Source organism: Parus major, chromosome 1, assembly GCF_001522545.3.
Source record: "Parus major isolate Abel chromosome 1, Parus_major1.1, whole genome shotgun sequence".
NCBI classification, from domain to species: domain Eukaryota; kingdom Metazoa; phylum Chordata; class Aves; order Passeriformes; family Paridae; genus Parus; species Parus major.
In genome coordinates this window covers 3,314,076-3,328,701 of record NC_031768.1, presented here as the reverse complement: position 1 = coordinate 3,328,701, position 14,626 = coordinate 3,314,076, and the positions used below count along the sequence as shown (strand labels likewise).

General features: G+C 41.8%; 1 protein-coding gene across 2 annotated transcripts in view; it reads left to right on the top strand.

Moving 5' to 3' along the window:
- The first annotated feature begins 1,506 nt into the window (after nt 1-1,506).
- BRWD1 (bromodomain and WD repeat domain containing 1) overlaps nt 1,507-14,626 on the top strand; it is a 43,456-nt gene continuing 30,336 nt past the window's right edge. For both annotated transcript variants that reach the window (XM_015634655.2, XM_015634644.2), the window contains exons 1-15: nt 1,507-1,609; nt 1,732-1,790; nt 1,935-1,964; nt 2,140-2,199; nt 5,290-5,440; nt 6,259-6,357; nt 6,551-6,711; nt 6,921-7,142; nt 8,541-8,641; nt 9,205-9,275; nt 10,191-10,291; nt 10,903-10,943; nt 11,624-11,722; nt 13,089-13,239; nt 13,691-13,825. In XM_015634655.2, the coding sequence (XP_015490141.1) occupies nt 1,552-1,609; nt 1,732-1,790; nt 1,935-1,964; nt 2,140-2,199; nt 5,290-5,440; nt 6,259-6,357; nt 6,551-6,711; nt 6,921-7,142; nt 8,541-8,641; nt 9,205-9,275; nt 10,191-10,291; nt 10,903-10,943; nt 11,624-11,722; nt 13,089-13,239; nt 13,691-13,825 (1,539 nt within the window). In that variant the 5' untranslated portion in view covers nt 1,507-1,551. The remainder of the gene's footprint in view (nt 1,610-1,731; nt 1,791-1,934; nt 1,965-2,139; nt 2,200-5,289; nt 5,441-6,258; nt 6,358-6,550; nt 6,712-6,920; nt 7,143-8,540; nt 8,642-9,204; nt 9,276-10,190; nt 10,292-10,902; nt 10,944-11,623; nt 11,723-13,088; nt 13,240-13,690; nt 13,826-14,626) is intronic.

Genomic DNA, 14,626 nt, shown 5'->3' with positions numbered 1-14,626 from the left:
GGCAATTGTCTCTCTCCAGCTTTCCTGGGGCTCCTTCAGGCCCTGCAAGGCCACCCTGAGCTCAGCCCAAAGCTTCTCCTGGCCAGGCTGAACAATGGCAGCTGGGCCAGCCTTTCCTGCCAGCAGAGCTGCTCCATCCCTCTGCTCATCCTGGAGCCTCCTCTGGGCTCTCTCCAACAGGTCAACTGGCTCTCAAAATCTTGTCTCCAGGAGTCAGGCTCGAGGTGTCACAGGCATGGAGGGAGAGCTGCTTTTTTTTTTCCAGTGATACCAGAGAAGCAGTGCTGCTGGAGTGGTGTGGGAAATGCCCCTCCCCAAGCTGGTGTTTGGGACAGCCGAGCCGCCCCCCATCATCCCCCATGGAGCTCTGCTATCACAGCAGGAGCCTGGGCCATCCCTGAGCTCCAACACAGCGTTGATGCTCCCACACCTCTGCTGGCACGGGACACGCCGGGCAGCACGTGGGGCAATGCACTTTGAATCACATTATCACAAAATCCTTTAGCTTGGGAAACACCTCTGACATCATCGAGTCCAACCTTTGACTGATCTGCGACCGGCGCATTTCCAGCCTTCCTTTAATTCCTCCAGGCATGGGGACTTCAACACCTCCCTGGGCAGCATTTCAATGTTTAATCACCCTTTTAGCGAAAAAAAAATTCTCCCGATGTCCACCCTGAGCCTCCCCTGGACCATCCTGAGGCCGTCCCCTTCTTCTTGTCCCTCTTCCCTGGGGGCACAGCCTGAACCCCCGGCCGTCCTCTCCTGTGCAGAGCGAGAAGGGCTCTCCTGAGCCTCCATTTCTCCAGGCTGAGCCCCTTCCCCAGCTCCGTTCCCTTTTCGGGATAAGCTGCAACCCCTCGAGATCCTCGCAGCGAGGGGCCCAGAACCGGACACGGCACTCGAAGCACAGGCCTTGGCCTGGCGGCACACGGCGTCCGCTCCGTCACCGCAACGCCCCCTGGAACCGGTTCTCGGTGCCTCGCCGCGTGTCCCCCGGAGGCCTGTCCCGGGCTAAGAAGGCCGAGGCAGCGGCGGCAGCACCGCTGCTCCCGGGGGCGATCGGAGCAGCTCAGCGGCCGCCAGCTCTCCCCCGCCGCCCTCAGCGCCGCCGCCTCGCCACGCTCAGCCCCGCCCCCGCAGCCCGTCACCGCCGTCTTCCTCGCGCGATCCTTCCGCGCCTCCGTCTCTTCTTCTCCTCGCCGGGCGCCTTCCCCGCTATCCCCCCACCTTCCACCCCTCCACCCTGCGCGTGTATTCCCCGCGGCCACACGCCTTCACCGCTGCTCTCCCGGCGCGCCCGGAGCGCCCGGTACAGCGGGAACTATTTTCCGCCGCCCCCCCCCCGCGGGCGCTCCCGGCGGAAGGGTTTGCGGCGGCGCCGTGGCGGGTAGTGCGGCGGCGATGGCGGCGGCGCCGCCGAGGCTGCGCTGAGGGGGGAGAGGGAGGGAGGGAGCGCTGAGGGGAGCGGGGGGGCGGCCGTGAGGGGAGGGAGGGAGGGGAGGCGCTGACAGCGCCGTGCCGAGCCGGGCCCGCCGCCCTCAGCCCGCCATGGCCGAGCCTGCGGCCTCTTCCAGCTCCGGCGCGTCGCTGCCGCTCATTGAATCAGGTAATACCGCGGGCCGGCGTGAGGAGGTGCCGCTGGTGCCGCCATCTTCCTGCCCCCCCCTCAGGATGGGTCACGGCCGCCCCCCGGCTCATCCCCCGTGTCTCTTGCCGTGTCTCTTACAGAGCTTTACTTCCTCATCGCCCGGTTCCTGAGCACCGGGCCCTGTAGGAGAGCGCTGAAGGTGAGTCCGGGGCTCACCGGGGCGCGGGGACCCCGCGCTGCCCGCAGAGGTGCGGGGGGAGGTGGGAGCAGCCGCGCCCCCCGCTCTGGAGGAGCCAAATCGTGGTTTGTCCCTGACTCTGTGTTTTTCCCCTTCCCTCTGCAGGTGCTGGTACAGGAGCTGGAGCAGCACCAGGTCTGTGTGGGCTCTGATGAAATCTTGCTGTAGTCAAAAGTTTCCTTTGCAAGTCATTCAAGTTTCTGCCGCTGTCTCAACTTTTCCCCTCTCAACACATTGTTTTGGATGTGGTCTGTAATTCCTCCTTCCCCCTTTAACCGCTCACGTTTTTTTTTGTTTTTCCTTTATGTAGTTGCTTCCTAAAAGATTGGATTGGCAAGGAAATGAGCATTATAGAAGTTATGAAGAATTGGTGAGACTTTTCTGTTTTAAAAACCCCTTCTATTTACGGTGATAATAGTGATGTTAGACCCTCTCCCTTTAAGAGTAGGCCCAGATCTTCACCTTCGATTACCGTTCTGGCTCGGAACACTGGAGTTACTTTAGAAAGGACCTTTAATTTTTTTACATCAGACTAACAAAAACACAATCGGTGGTTTAAATTGAGGATATTGTTTACATAGCAGAGGTGGAGCTTGGCGTTGTGCAGTGGGTACATGCCACTGCCTACATGCAGGCAGGAACCAATCTACAGCGAGGTTTCATTTCGGAGTTTCAGGGCCCAGGTTGTGAGGCATGTTGTGATTTGTCGGTATTTATTTTCTGGTTGGTTTCTTTCAGCCCCCTCCAACAGATTAGGAAATGAAATCGCTGTTCAGAAACCGAGGGTTGGCAGTTGTGGTGCCTGTGAATGTGCTCATATCGCCAGCTCCTCGCTGGTCATGGCTTTGTTTCTAACGTGCTGGAAGGATGGGGGTGATCACTCCAGAGAATGTACTTTCTGCCCTGCCACGGCTGTGGTGTGTGGTGTGTTCTGAATTGTTTTTACAGAAGGCAGAGCTTTGTTTTGGGGCTTAATTTTGCTGCTTCTTAAATGGCAAAGAGTTTGAATGTCGGGGAGTGATGGCCTGGTGGTGCCTGCCCTGCCCAGTGTTGTTTTTGTCCTGCTTTATTGTGTTTGATAGAGCTTCTTTTAAAGAAGAAACACTATCCTTGCTTTTTCCCACCTAAGGATCAGGCATTGCAGGTTACTTGACTGATAGTTGCAGTGAACTTGTGAAGCACTTAAAGATCTCAGGATGGTATTTGCATAGAGAAGGAATTAAATGCTTTTTGAAACATTTTCTTAATTATTTTAGTATTGCTTGAAATGCTAAGTTTGAATCCGTTTCCTCTACTCGACGTTGTGGTCAGTTGAGCAAGGAAGGTTTTTTAGATCAGTTTTTTTAAGTCACTAAGAAGCCTGGCCTTGCTAAACAGCAATATTTTCAAGATCTGACTTGAATTTAGGCAAGATGAAAGTAGGATTAAGCTTAAAAAAGAATTGTTGGGAGTTTTTCTTGTTGCTTCATTGTTGGTTTCTTACCCCATTTGTTCTGACAGAAAGCAGGGTGTTGGGAGATCCCATGTGTGTATTTTTCTGATTTCAGGGCTGCTTTTTAACTATGATTCTTCTGCATATACAATTGTCAAACTACTTCTTTAACACGTGCTGCTTCTTCCTCTATTTTCCTGCATAGTTTAAAGGAAATCTCTACACAGGGCAGCACTGTTTCTAAATATCTAAATTAATGTTCTCAGGGTTTTAGTTTCTGGTTTTTGAGGGGCTCTGGGAACCTCTAGTCCCACTGGTCTCTGAATTTGCAGAGACCACAGATAAATGCAGTCATGTGGTGTAATTATTTCTATTCCACTTTGCTCAGCATGGAATTGCAAATCTTTAAAATAACCGTTCCTTCCAAAATCTCAGCAAAAGTACTTTAAAAAGAAAGGAGTTGCAAGGTTTTGTATGCAAGGGTTTCATTTAGAAAATATACGTATTGCTGATGGCATGCAAACAAAAAGGGTTTTAGTGTTTGGCAGAAAGCACGCTGACCTTTCTGTCCTGAATGTTGTGGCTGGTACTGCTCTGTACCAATTCAGGAGTCAAAATTGATAAAGAAATTATGTCAAACTGCATTTTGTAATCTTTGGGCTACCAGATATGTTTCTTATAATCAACCTTAACCGTCTGATGGGCTGATTTGCTTGGATAGATTTGCCTGTGGGGTAATGGGAACTATTTTACTGATGTTATCACCTCCCACCTTACCAGGAATACAGCCTGTACCCCAAAAGGTTTATACCTGGATTTTATTATTAAAAACAAGTACAGGGCTGTGACTTAAATTGTACCTTCTGAATGCTCAGTGTGCATTTGGGCATCTTTTTGGCAGCATGTGGTATTTTTATTCCCCCTGTTGTGATGAGCAGATCAGCCCTATTAGGACACTTTGCTCATCCAAGCTCAGTCATTCAGCCAAGGGAACAGCATCAGCAGCACGAGCTTGTTCTGCCTGTGTTCTCAGCTACCTGGGCAAGAGGCCACATACCTGAGCTGGTGTGGCCCTGAGCCTCTCCTGGATATGGATTGGCTGGGAATTGTCTGGCTGCTGCAGGAGCACTGGGGCTGCTGGGGCAGACTGGTTTCTTCATGGCCAGGTCCCATCCACACTGGATGAAGTGTGGGGCTGTTGATCCCAGCTGCTTCAGACCTCCCCAACAGCTTCAATTTATGATTCTGATGGTTTGCTCTCTTCAAGGCTTTTTAAACTCTTATTTTGTGCTTTTAACTTCTGCATTATTGTGGTTGTCTTTATAAGAACAAGAATTTTTTAGATTGAACTCCCAGAAAGAAAGGAGGGAAAAAATAATCAAAACCCGCACGCATCTGTTCTTGTCTGAGACATCTGAGTGTGTGTGTGGGGGTGTATTTTTTTTTTAGGTTGCTTGATGCAGATAGTGTGGGATCATTCCTGAACGTAGGGATGACTGGTTTGATCCTTTGGTTTAAGGAAGTAGGGCAGACTTAGGCTATGTAGTACTGGTTCTTCAAGGAAAGTGTTTCCAGAGAGATTGTACTCAAACCTGCTGGTTTGTAGTTCACTGAACAAGTCCCAGTAGTAGCTGCATAAATTCTTGTGCTTGATTGCAACCACATTCTCTGTGATCTTGAGTTAGGATGAATTTTATTTCTTATTTTTTAATATAAGTAATAGGGTGAATTGGGCAAAGACAGTGTAGGGTGCCTCACAAGTGGGTGCCACAGGGGCGATTCCTGCAAATTTCCAGTAATAAAGTACTGATATGCAGTGAGCAACTTTACTCCAGTTATTTTTACTACAGCTGTCCCTAGCTTGCAGTGTACCCACTGAATTTACTAGATCAGAACTTAACAGAATTGATTTTTCTCTGTAAGTTGAACTTTAAAAAATATATATATACCTGTGTTGCATATTGATGCTTTTAGATTCATCTGTTCTGGGTGTACTATCCTTATCCTTAAACCTTGAATTTCTGTCAGGTGCTGTCCAACAAACATGTGGCTCCAGATCATTTATTACAAATATGCAAACGTATTGGCCCTATCCTGGATAAGGAGATCCCACCCAGCATTTCCAGAGTGAATTCCTTGCTTGGAGCAGGGAGACAGTCCTTGCTACGGACAGCAAAAGGTAGGATCTGTTCTTTGTTTGGAATGGGTGTGATCCATTGTCACGTGTACAGAGTTTGGATTTGGGGAATGGTGTAAGAAAGTCAGAACTGACACTTTGGAAGTGACCTCTTGGAATCCCAGGATGGTTTGGGTTGGAAGGAACCTTGAAGCTCATCCCATTCCCACCCCTGCCATGGTAGGGACACCTCCCACTGTCCCAGGAGCTCCCAATGTCCAGCCTGGCCTTGGGCACTGCCAGGGATCCAGGGGCAGCCCCAGCTGCTCTGGGCACCCTGTGCCAGGGTGTGCCCACCCTCACAGTAAAGATTTTTTCCTAACGTCCCATATAAACCTATTCTTCAACTTGAGGCAATTCCCCCTTGTCCTTCTATTCCAAGCCTTTGTGAAAAATTCCTCTCTAGCTTTCCTGTAAATCTCCTTTAGCTACTGAAAAGTTCTTGAGATCATCTCATTAAATAACTTGATATTAATAATTACTCATTACATTCCTGTATAAATATTCAGGAAAATGTTAAAAATCAGTTTAAATTTTAGTTTTGTGTCATGTGAACTCCAGGGGTACCATCATTTAGGAGTAATTTCAAAGTTTGGTGGTTGGTTGTGTTGATTGTTTTCTCCCTGTTACTATTAAATGGATTTTCTCTTTAACTCTTCACTGTTAGTGAGAAGTTTTGGGGCAGTTGGTGCCTTTTTTTTTTTGATGGGTTCAGTCCTGTGTTTGAGACCAGTGTAATGGGCTTTTTGCTGTGTTTTGGAACTGCAGCTCTTTTGGTATTTTTAACAAATACTTATGATGAACTCCAACTGTTTTTGCAGATTGCAGGAACACTGTTTGGAAGGGCTCTGCATTTGCTGCTCTTCATCGAGGCAGACCCCCTGAAATGCCTGTGAACTATGGCACCCCACCAAATCTTGGTAAGTTCCTCTCACCTCTCCCCACTGCTGCTGGGCACATCTAAAATACTGGTTTTACACACAGGAAAAATTACAGATAGCACAAAACCTGACTTTATGAAATCTGAAATTTATTTCTAGTAGCGTTTTAATATTAATGTCAGTTGAATAAACCCAGATTTTAGAAACATGATGTGATTCCTCTGTGTTCTAGTGGAGGTGCATCGAGCAAAGCAATTAACTGGATATGCCAAGTTCAGCACTTCCTTCCCAGGAAGTATGTACCAGCATGTCAAGATGCACAGGAGGATCCTTGGCCATCTCTCTTCTGTATACTGTGTGGCATTTGACAGGACAGGACACAGAATATTTACTGTAAGTTGATGAACTACATCCAACTCTGAATATAGTTTTAGGTGAGACAAGGAAAAGAGCTTGGACGTGGGTGTTTTGCTAAAACTTCTGGAGATAAATATCAATGCTGGTAAAATGTAGCTCCCTCGCTGTGCTTAAGTGGAACAATTTGCTGTAATTAAAGGTCAGAAGCATGTCAGAAGTTGTCCTTAATGAATATTTCTCTCTAGGGCTCAGATGACTGTCTGGTGAAGATCTGGTCCACTCACAATGGCAGATTATTTGCCACCTTACGAGGACATTCAGCTGAGATTTCTGACATGGCTGTGAACTATGAGAACACCATGATTGCAGCTGGGAGCTGTGACAAGATGATCCGAGTGTGGTGTCTGAGGACTTGTGCACCAGTTGCTGTCCTCCATGGGCACACAGGGTCCATTACCTCATTGCAGGTATGGGGCTATGTTGAAGTGTTTCTGCATATTAAAAACTGAAATTATTTCTCTGTGCCTGCCTATGGGTGGAGTGAAATCTGAATGTGTAAATATTCATGTCAAAACTAAGTCAAATCACAGGATAAACCTGCTTCAAAACAAGTAAAGTCCTCATCTTTGTGGAATTCTTAAGTATTTAACTGAAGATAATGACAGGAATTCTTTTTCACTTAAAGATTACTACCTATAATACTTGACTTGTTGGAACAAAAGGGAATTCTGGGAAATATCATGTCCTCCTGTTGTCTCTTACTGGAGACATGATTTGCTATTTTGTGTGAATATGTTCTGATCCAGTATATTATTCCTACAACTTTTGGGATGTGGGTATTTGTTTTAATCTCAAAAATAGAAGTTCTTTCAGAAGGACAAAGGTGTAACGTGTGTATTTAAATTTCAAGATGGTTTGATACATGATGTGCACTTGATGGTCCTTTGGATTCAGTCTGGTTTTGGTCTTTAATGGCCTTAATTAACACAGAAATTAGTAGCTCATTATCCAGGTTTGGAGAGTTTTCCAGTGAGACCAACAGCTTGTGTTGAGGGGGGAAGAGTGGCTTGTGGAGTTCAGTACAAACAAATAATTTTGCATTTTTCTCAAAAATGCTGCCTCAGATAGTAATCTTCATACCTGCACTTTCTGTGGCATTTATTGCTTTTTTTAGTTCAGTTGGTTTTTAATGCCTGAATACTTGTGGTGCTTCTTTTATTGTAGTGTGTGAATTTTTTAACTTAAGCTTTCTTTATAGTACCATAATTGCAACATGTACAATTTATATGGCTTTTCAATATTAGTAATTGAAGAACAATTTAAACAAGTTGTGTCTGAAGATTTCTGAAGGGTAGCTCTGTGCATAGCAATAAATCCATGTCTTAAAGAACTATTTCTGAGGAATTCCCATTAAATTCCTATAAAATTACATATGATGCTGTTACACATTCAAAGTATCTCGTGTCTTATGCTCTGCTTAATTGTTTTTAAACTACACCTATCTATTCAAACTTCTCTTTTTTCAGTCTGCTGTGCTCATTATTTCATTCATTGCCAGGATTTTCAATGAATAATTGTGGTCAGTGAAAACATCAAACCCAAACCACTGAAGGAATTGGGGTTTTTTAATGCAGTAGTTGAAACACAGACTACAAACTTATCCTAAAGTAGGGAGGCATTACTTTGTAAACACTAAAAATGAGTTACCAACAACTGCTCTAGCAATATGAGGTGAAAAACCCAAAATAAATCAATCTTTTACATTGACTTTTTGAGAAGTTCATGAACATTAAATCATTTTAATTTAAACATAATTTAAAACATTAAATCTGTTTCTGTGTGTGATTTTGCTTTCCTCTCTGTAGTTCAGTCCCATGGTTAAAGGCTCCCTGCGATACATGGTCTCAACTGGGGCAGATGGAACTGTTTGCTTTTGGCAGTGGGATACAGATTCCATGAAATTCAAGTATGTGAATGGTTTCCTGATGAACCTTTATGCCATCCTAGGCTTGAGTAAAATTAGCCAAGTGCTTTTTCACTCCACTGGGTTTTTTTGGTTATAAAAATGCTGTGCCAATCATAGTTTTCCATAGTTATTTTAAAGCACCATCACCAACTATATCCTTTACAAATTAATGTTATTCCATCGACTTCAGAGATTAATTGGGAAATATATTAATATCTTTCTTCACTAAAAGTACAAATGTAGGACAACAGGAATGGCTGGAAATATAAGTATGCTGAAAAGGATAATAAGACTTGGTGGTCGTGTTGGTTTTCCAGCAGTCCCGTAGTTTTAGGATGTTTCTAACAGAACTTGCATGTTCAGGATAGTTTGAAATGTTCAATATATAATTACTCTTTTTTGGTACCCAGAAAAATTAATTATTACCAGAAAGAGCTCTAGAATGCTCAGTAATTGGTATAAAATGATCCATGTTTGAAGAAACATCTCTTTATGTTTTGAAATGTTGCTAAAAGCTGAGTTTGGGGTGGTGTGGCCTATTTCAAACATCTTTTCTTTTTAAGCACCAAACCAGTGAAGTTCACAGAAAAACCCAGACCAGGGGTTCAGATGCTTTGCTCTTCATTCAGTGTGGGTAAGTCAGATGGAGTTCAGCTTGTGATTTCTTCTTTCCTCTCATGTTATTCTTGATTGTGACAGCTTTAAAATGGACAAAACCTGCAGTTGTGAGTCAGTAATTGCACAGATGTGCACTGTTAGCTGTGACATCATTAAATCATGGGACTTCCCTTAGCTAACAGTGAAAGACTGTTGAAGGGGTTGGTGGTTTCACAGAAGTAAAAGTCACCCAATGTCTGTTTGCCTCTCTCCATCTTCACTGGAATGTCCAGAAATGTATCTTTAGTGTGCTTCCTTCCTGGCTTTTAGTTTCCTTTCTATCAGTTCATCTGAATTCCAGAAATAAAAAGGAAATCAAAGTGTAGCTCGTTAATATTGTCAGGATAATGCTCTGGCTTGTGTTGGGAGGGGTTTTTTGACATTTTTCTTGTTTGTTTGTTTTGTTTTCTGACAGCATTTAAAGGCAGATCTTGAAGTTTCTGCCAGCACAGCTGAATACTGGTGTGCTTACACTGGTGCACTTCACTTGACTGGTTTACTCACATTTCAGCCTAATTTTGATGCAGTTCACTTGCACAAATGAGGCACAGACTACAATGAGAGTCATCTACATAATTCTGATTATCCATAGCCATATTCCGCACCATTGAAAGCTTCTCTGTGCAATTTAATGTTAAAAGTTCCACTATTGCCCTAATGATGTATTTTAAGATCTTTATAACACTAATTTATTTTTACTATGGTTTAGAACACTTTCTGGGGCAAGAAAGGGATTTCCTTCTACATATGTGTGTCAGTGGAAGAGCATAAAAAACGTGCCATTCTTCAAATAGTAGTTGGGTTTTTTTTATTTAAACCAGGACTCTCAGAAATGGTGGTGACCTGTTTTAATTTCTTCCACAGCAGGTTAATTATTGCTTGCTTTTTACAGGTGGTATGTTTTTAGCAACTGGCAGCACTGACCATGTCATCAGGATGTATTTTTTTGGCTCTGAAACACCTGAGAAAATAGCTGAATTGGAAAGTCATGCTGTAAGTAATTAGTTAATTAGTTACTTGAAGCAGCATTGAAGTCACGAGGTGATTTTTGAGTGGTTTTTTAGCAATGCTCTTAATTAACTTTGTTTGCATTAATGTTTCCTCTACTACAAAATCTGACTTTATTTTTGTTGCATTGATAAGGCTTGATCAGGACTTATTTTTTATGTAGATGAGACCTTTCCTCTCTAAGATAAAGTGTGGTATCCAATTTTCCTGCAGTTTTTATTGTGATAAAAAGGAATAATTGTTTATTTTTTTAGGGAGAGTGTAAGTAGGAGAAGGAACAACAGATTCCTCACCTTTGTAGTTGACTTAGAGTATTAGAAATGTATTTAAATATGATTCAGTTGTCAGCCAGGTTGTTTAATCTGTTAATCCTTCATGTTCAATCCAGGCAGTTTTTTAAAGATGCATTTTAAATACATTAATGGTTAGTGAATTCTGGGAAGTGTTTGGACTTGGTTTGCCTTGCAGTTAAAACTCGTAGAAATTACACAATATTTTATTTTTTCATTATTTCATTATTTTACTAAACTCAGAATTGTCAAAAAATGTATTTCCTGTATTAAAAAAAAATTCTAACAAACTGCTTTTTGTTACAGGACAAAGTTGACAGCATTCAGTTTTCTAATGGAGGGGACAGGTATGTTGAAAGATGGTGAAATACAGACAAAAAATACATAATTTTGGAATTAAGATTCTATTACTGGATGTTCCCAGTAAGAAAAATCTACTTATTTAGAAGGGAAGTTTTGGACTGATGCAAGAGCATAATTAAGCTTCAGCTATTCCAGCTTTGTGTTGATCTGTGTTAGGTGATATTTTTAGCCTGGCTGGGGTTTTATTTACCTGGAATAATTTTACCACTTTTTAATGCACACAGTTTGTGGCCTCATAAATCTCCTTTTCAGCCTCTTTTCCTTTCAGTTTCACTGAATATTGCATGGGAAATAGAAAAAATCAATTATAACCTTTTATTCTGATTTTTTCTTACCTCTACTTCAGTATCTGAAACTCTGCAATTACTTAAAATACATTAAAATCCTGTACTGAGGAGGAGTTGAGAATGAGTTTGTGAATTGAGTTAAACTTTGGAACTTCTCATGTTTTGACAGCTTTATTCAGTTTTCCAGTTGAGAAAAACTCTTTCCTGGTTTTCTGGAAAGAAAATTAATGGAAAGAATTCTCTTGAACACAAATTGAAGATTTCATTTCTATTAATCTTCCACTGCAAAATTTATGCTGTGGTCATGTGTAACTCTAAACATACTTTAAAGCAAGTTTTTTGGAAGACAAATGAATTAATTTTTAATACTTGTTCAGGTTCATAAGTGGCAGCAGAGATGGAACAGCTCGGATCTGGCGTTTTGAGCAAGCAGAGTGGAGGAGCATTTTGCTGGATATGTCTGATCGACTGCTGGGGTAGGTGAAGTGTTCATTTCTTGGTTCCTTTTTTGTGTGAATTCAGAAAGATTGAAAAACTCAATTACTCAAATGTGAGAGTGAAAGCAACATCCTGGTCAAGTTCTGTGGTCTTGGGAAGGGGTGAATTGAGTCTTCTGATGATGTAATAATTGCTGAGCTTGAGTCTGTGCTTTCATGAATTCCTAAGTATTCATAAAGCTCTCAAATTTACTGTCTACCAAATAAATTTTATTGCCTCTTTTCAGGGAAAAAGTGAACAGAAAAAAATCCACCTTTTCTATCTGGGTTTTAGTCTGACACCTGGTGTGTCACGGGAGAAATATTTTTAGATTAGTAAAAATAAAGTAGGTGGTGACCTATTTGCAGGAGAGGTTGTGACATGGAATAGGTGGCTTTCCTCAAGGACTGATCTTGCTTTTCCCATTTTCTGCTTTTAAAAAAGTGAATTAATGAAATGCTGATGGTACCCAGGCTGAGTAATGATAAAAATCAGGATTATCACGTGGTGTTGGGTAAACCTGAAGGGGGAATGATTTACAGGAGCACAGACGCTCAGTAAGCTTCCACAGACACTGAACAGAAATGAATTTGTAGGTGATTAAATGAGATTTTAATTAAATGAAAGGACAAACCTTGGGTACACGACTTGATTGGAGGGCGATTTCAGGCTTTTCCTGTGATGAAAAAGACCATGGAAAAGGCCATGAAAACCCCAGATTTTACAAAGAAAGGATGAGTTATTAATAATATTTGAGATTTGACTGTGGCTATGTAGTTGAGTCTTTGTAAGAGGCATCTGCTTGAAGTGGAATGAAGATAATCCCTTGTGAAGGTGTTTCAAGGAAAACTTACTCCTTTGCTTGGCTGAAAAAAGGCTGAAGGGCAGTGTTATGGTATCCTGTAATTGTATTTTGGGGAGAGAATAAGGAAATAGATTAAGGTTAAAACAGAATGTTATCTTTACTGTATTTCTGTTGGATCTCATTAAAAAATGCTTATCTAATGTAGAGATTGGCTTGGGAATCAGTTAGTTGGAAAAGCTGACTGTAAAAGGTCCAAAATTCTAAAGGATTTATGTTAGGACTTTAATTGTAGAGGAGCCAAGATTCCATGAAAAAGGAAAGCCTTTTTGCCTTGCATCTCAAATGGGAAAGAGATTATCAAGTCCTTAAAAATTTAAAAATCCAGTTTTGCTTTAAATGAAGGATTTTGTGAACAAACATTTCAACCCAAATTTAATTCTTTGCTTCCTTTCTGTTGTCTGATTATTAACAAAGGAGAACAGGTTATTGTGTTTTGATATAGAAACTGGTTAATTAAAATATAAAATACATCTCTGACCTGTTTGACTTTTTTAAAATAGTGACAGTTGTGCAGAAGAAGATAAATTCATGAAACCTAAAGTTACCATGATAGCTTGGAACCAAAATGACAACTATGTTGTTACGGCTGTGAACAATCACCTGCTCAAAGTTTGGAATTCCAGCACTGGGCAATTGCTCCATGACTTGGTGGTATGGAATTTTCCTTGCTTTTGGAAGGTTTTCCTGGAATTGCAGTGACATGTGCATGCTGAATTTATAATTATTGCTGATGAGTCTTGAAAGCTCTGTATAGGTGGTACAGCAGGTGTGGTGTTCCTTGGAATTCTTTTGACCAAAATTTGCTGCTTCCTCCTGCTTTGGACTTTCCCCATAAATAAAAGAACAAATAAATGTGGAATAAATAAAATTCTGGTGCAGTAACTTGCCCATTGAATAATTCACCATCCTTTGGCTAAAACTTCATGTTTCTACAGCTCTTGCTTGAATCTAGAAAACTTTTACCTTTGGAATGTTCAAATCTTTGTGGCTGCCTGGGGTTTAATTTTCCAGACAGGACAGCATGGGCTTTGGGTTCTGTTGTGAATATCCTGCTGATGTGGATTTTCCTTGTTTCCCTGTGATGTGCAATTTGAAATTGCAGGGCCATGCAGATGAGGTGTTTGTCTTGGAGACCCATCCCTTTGATTGCAGGATAATGCTGTCTGCAGGCCATGATGGCAACATCTTCATATGGGACATCACCAAAGGCACCAAAACAAAGCATTATTTTAACATGGTAAGAGCTTCTTTAAACTCCATTTGTTCTCAGCACACAGCTGAGTGATCACTACCAGCCTAAGGAATTGCCAGCAACACTCACACCCCTGCACCTTTAGGGAAATAAAAAAACCCCAAATAACCAAACAGAAAAATTTTAACAGCAAAATTCATTGATTTGTTTTTTCTATAGAGATTTTTTACCTTAGAATTTCCAGATTATTGCAGATTTTCCACTCTTTGTTACTGAATATCATTGTGCACTTCATTCACATTAATTGTTTTCCTCAGCTGAGGTGAGGTGCCATCTAAAAGGCTCTATTTTAGGCCATTGTTTTAAGACACCTGTGGACAGATACTTAAAAAAGTCTTAAAAATTATAATCTTACTATCCATTGGCACAGTGCTTGAAGGCTCCATTTGACAGCTCAACATTAACATTGTAAAATAGGTTATTTTCTCTGAGACTTAGGTTCTGATCTAATGTTCATATAAATTTTTTATCATTTTTTCCCTGGTCATTCAACAGCAAAGAATTTCCATTTTTAATATCTTAAATTCTCTGGGTTTGTCTAGAATCTTACTTAACAAAACCACTCTATATTAGCTCCAGTTTATTTCAAGCACTGTGCTGACAGCTAAAAAGCCTCAGAAAAACATGTTTATTTCTTTATTTTATTCACTGAACAGTAACTTTTCATACCCTCTAGTTCATCTTTTAGAATTGGTTCAGGACTTAAATTCAAGGGGAAAAGAGGTTAGTGAAGTAACAAAATTCATTGTGTGTTAATGGAGGTATTTAGGGAAATGCATGATGGCT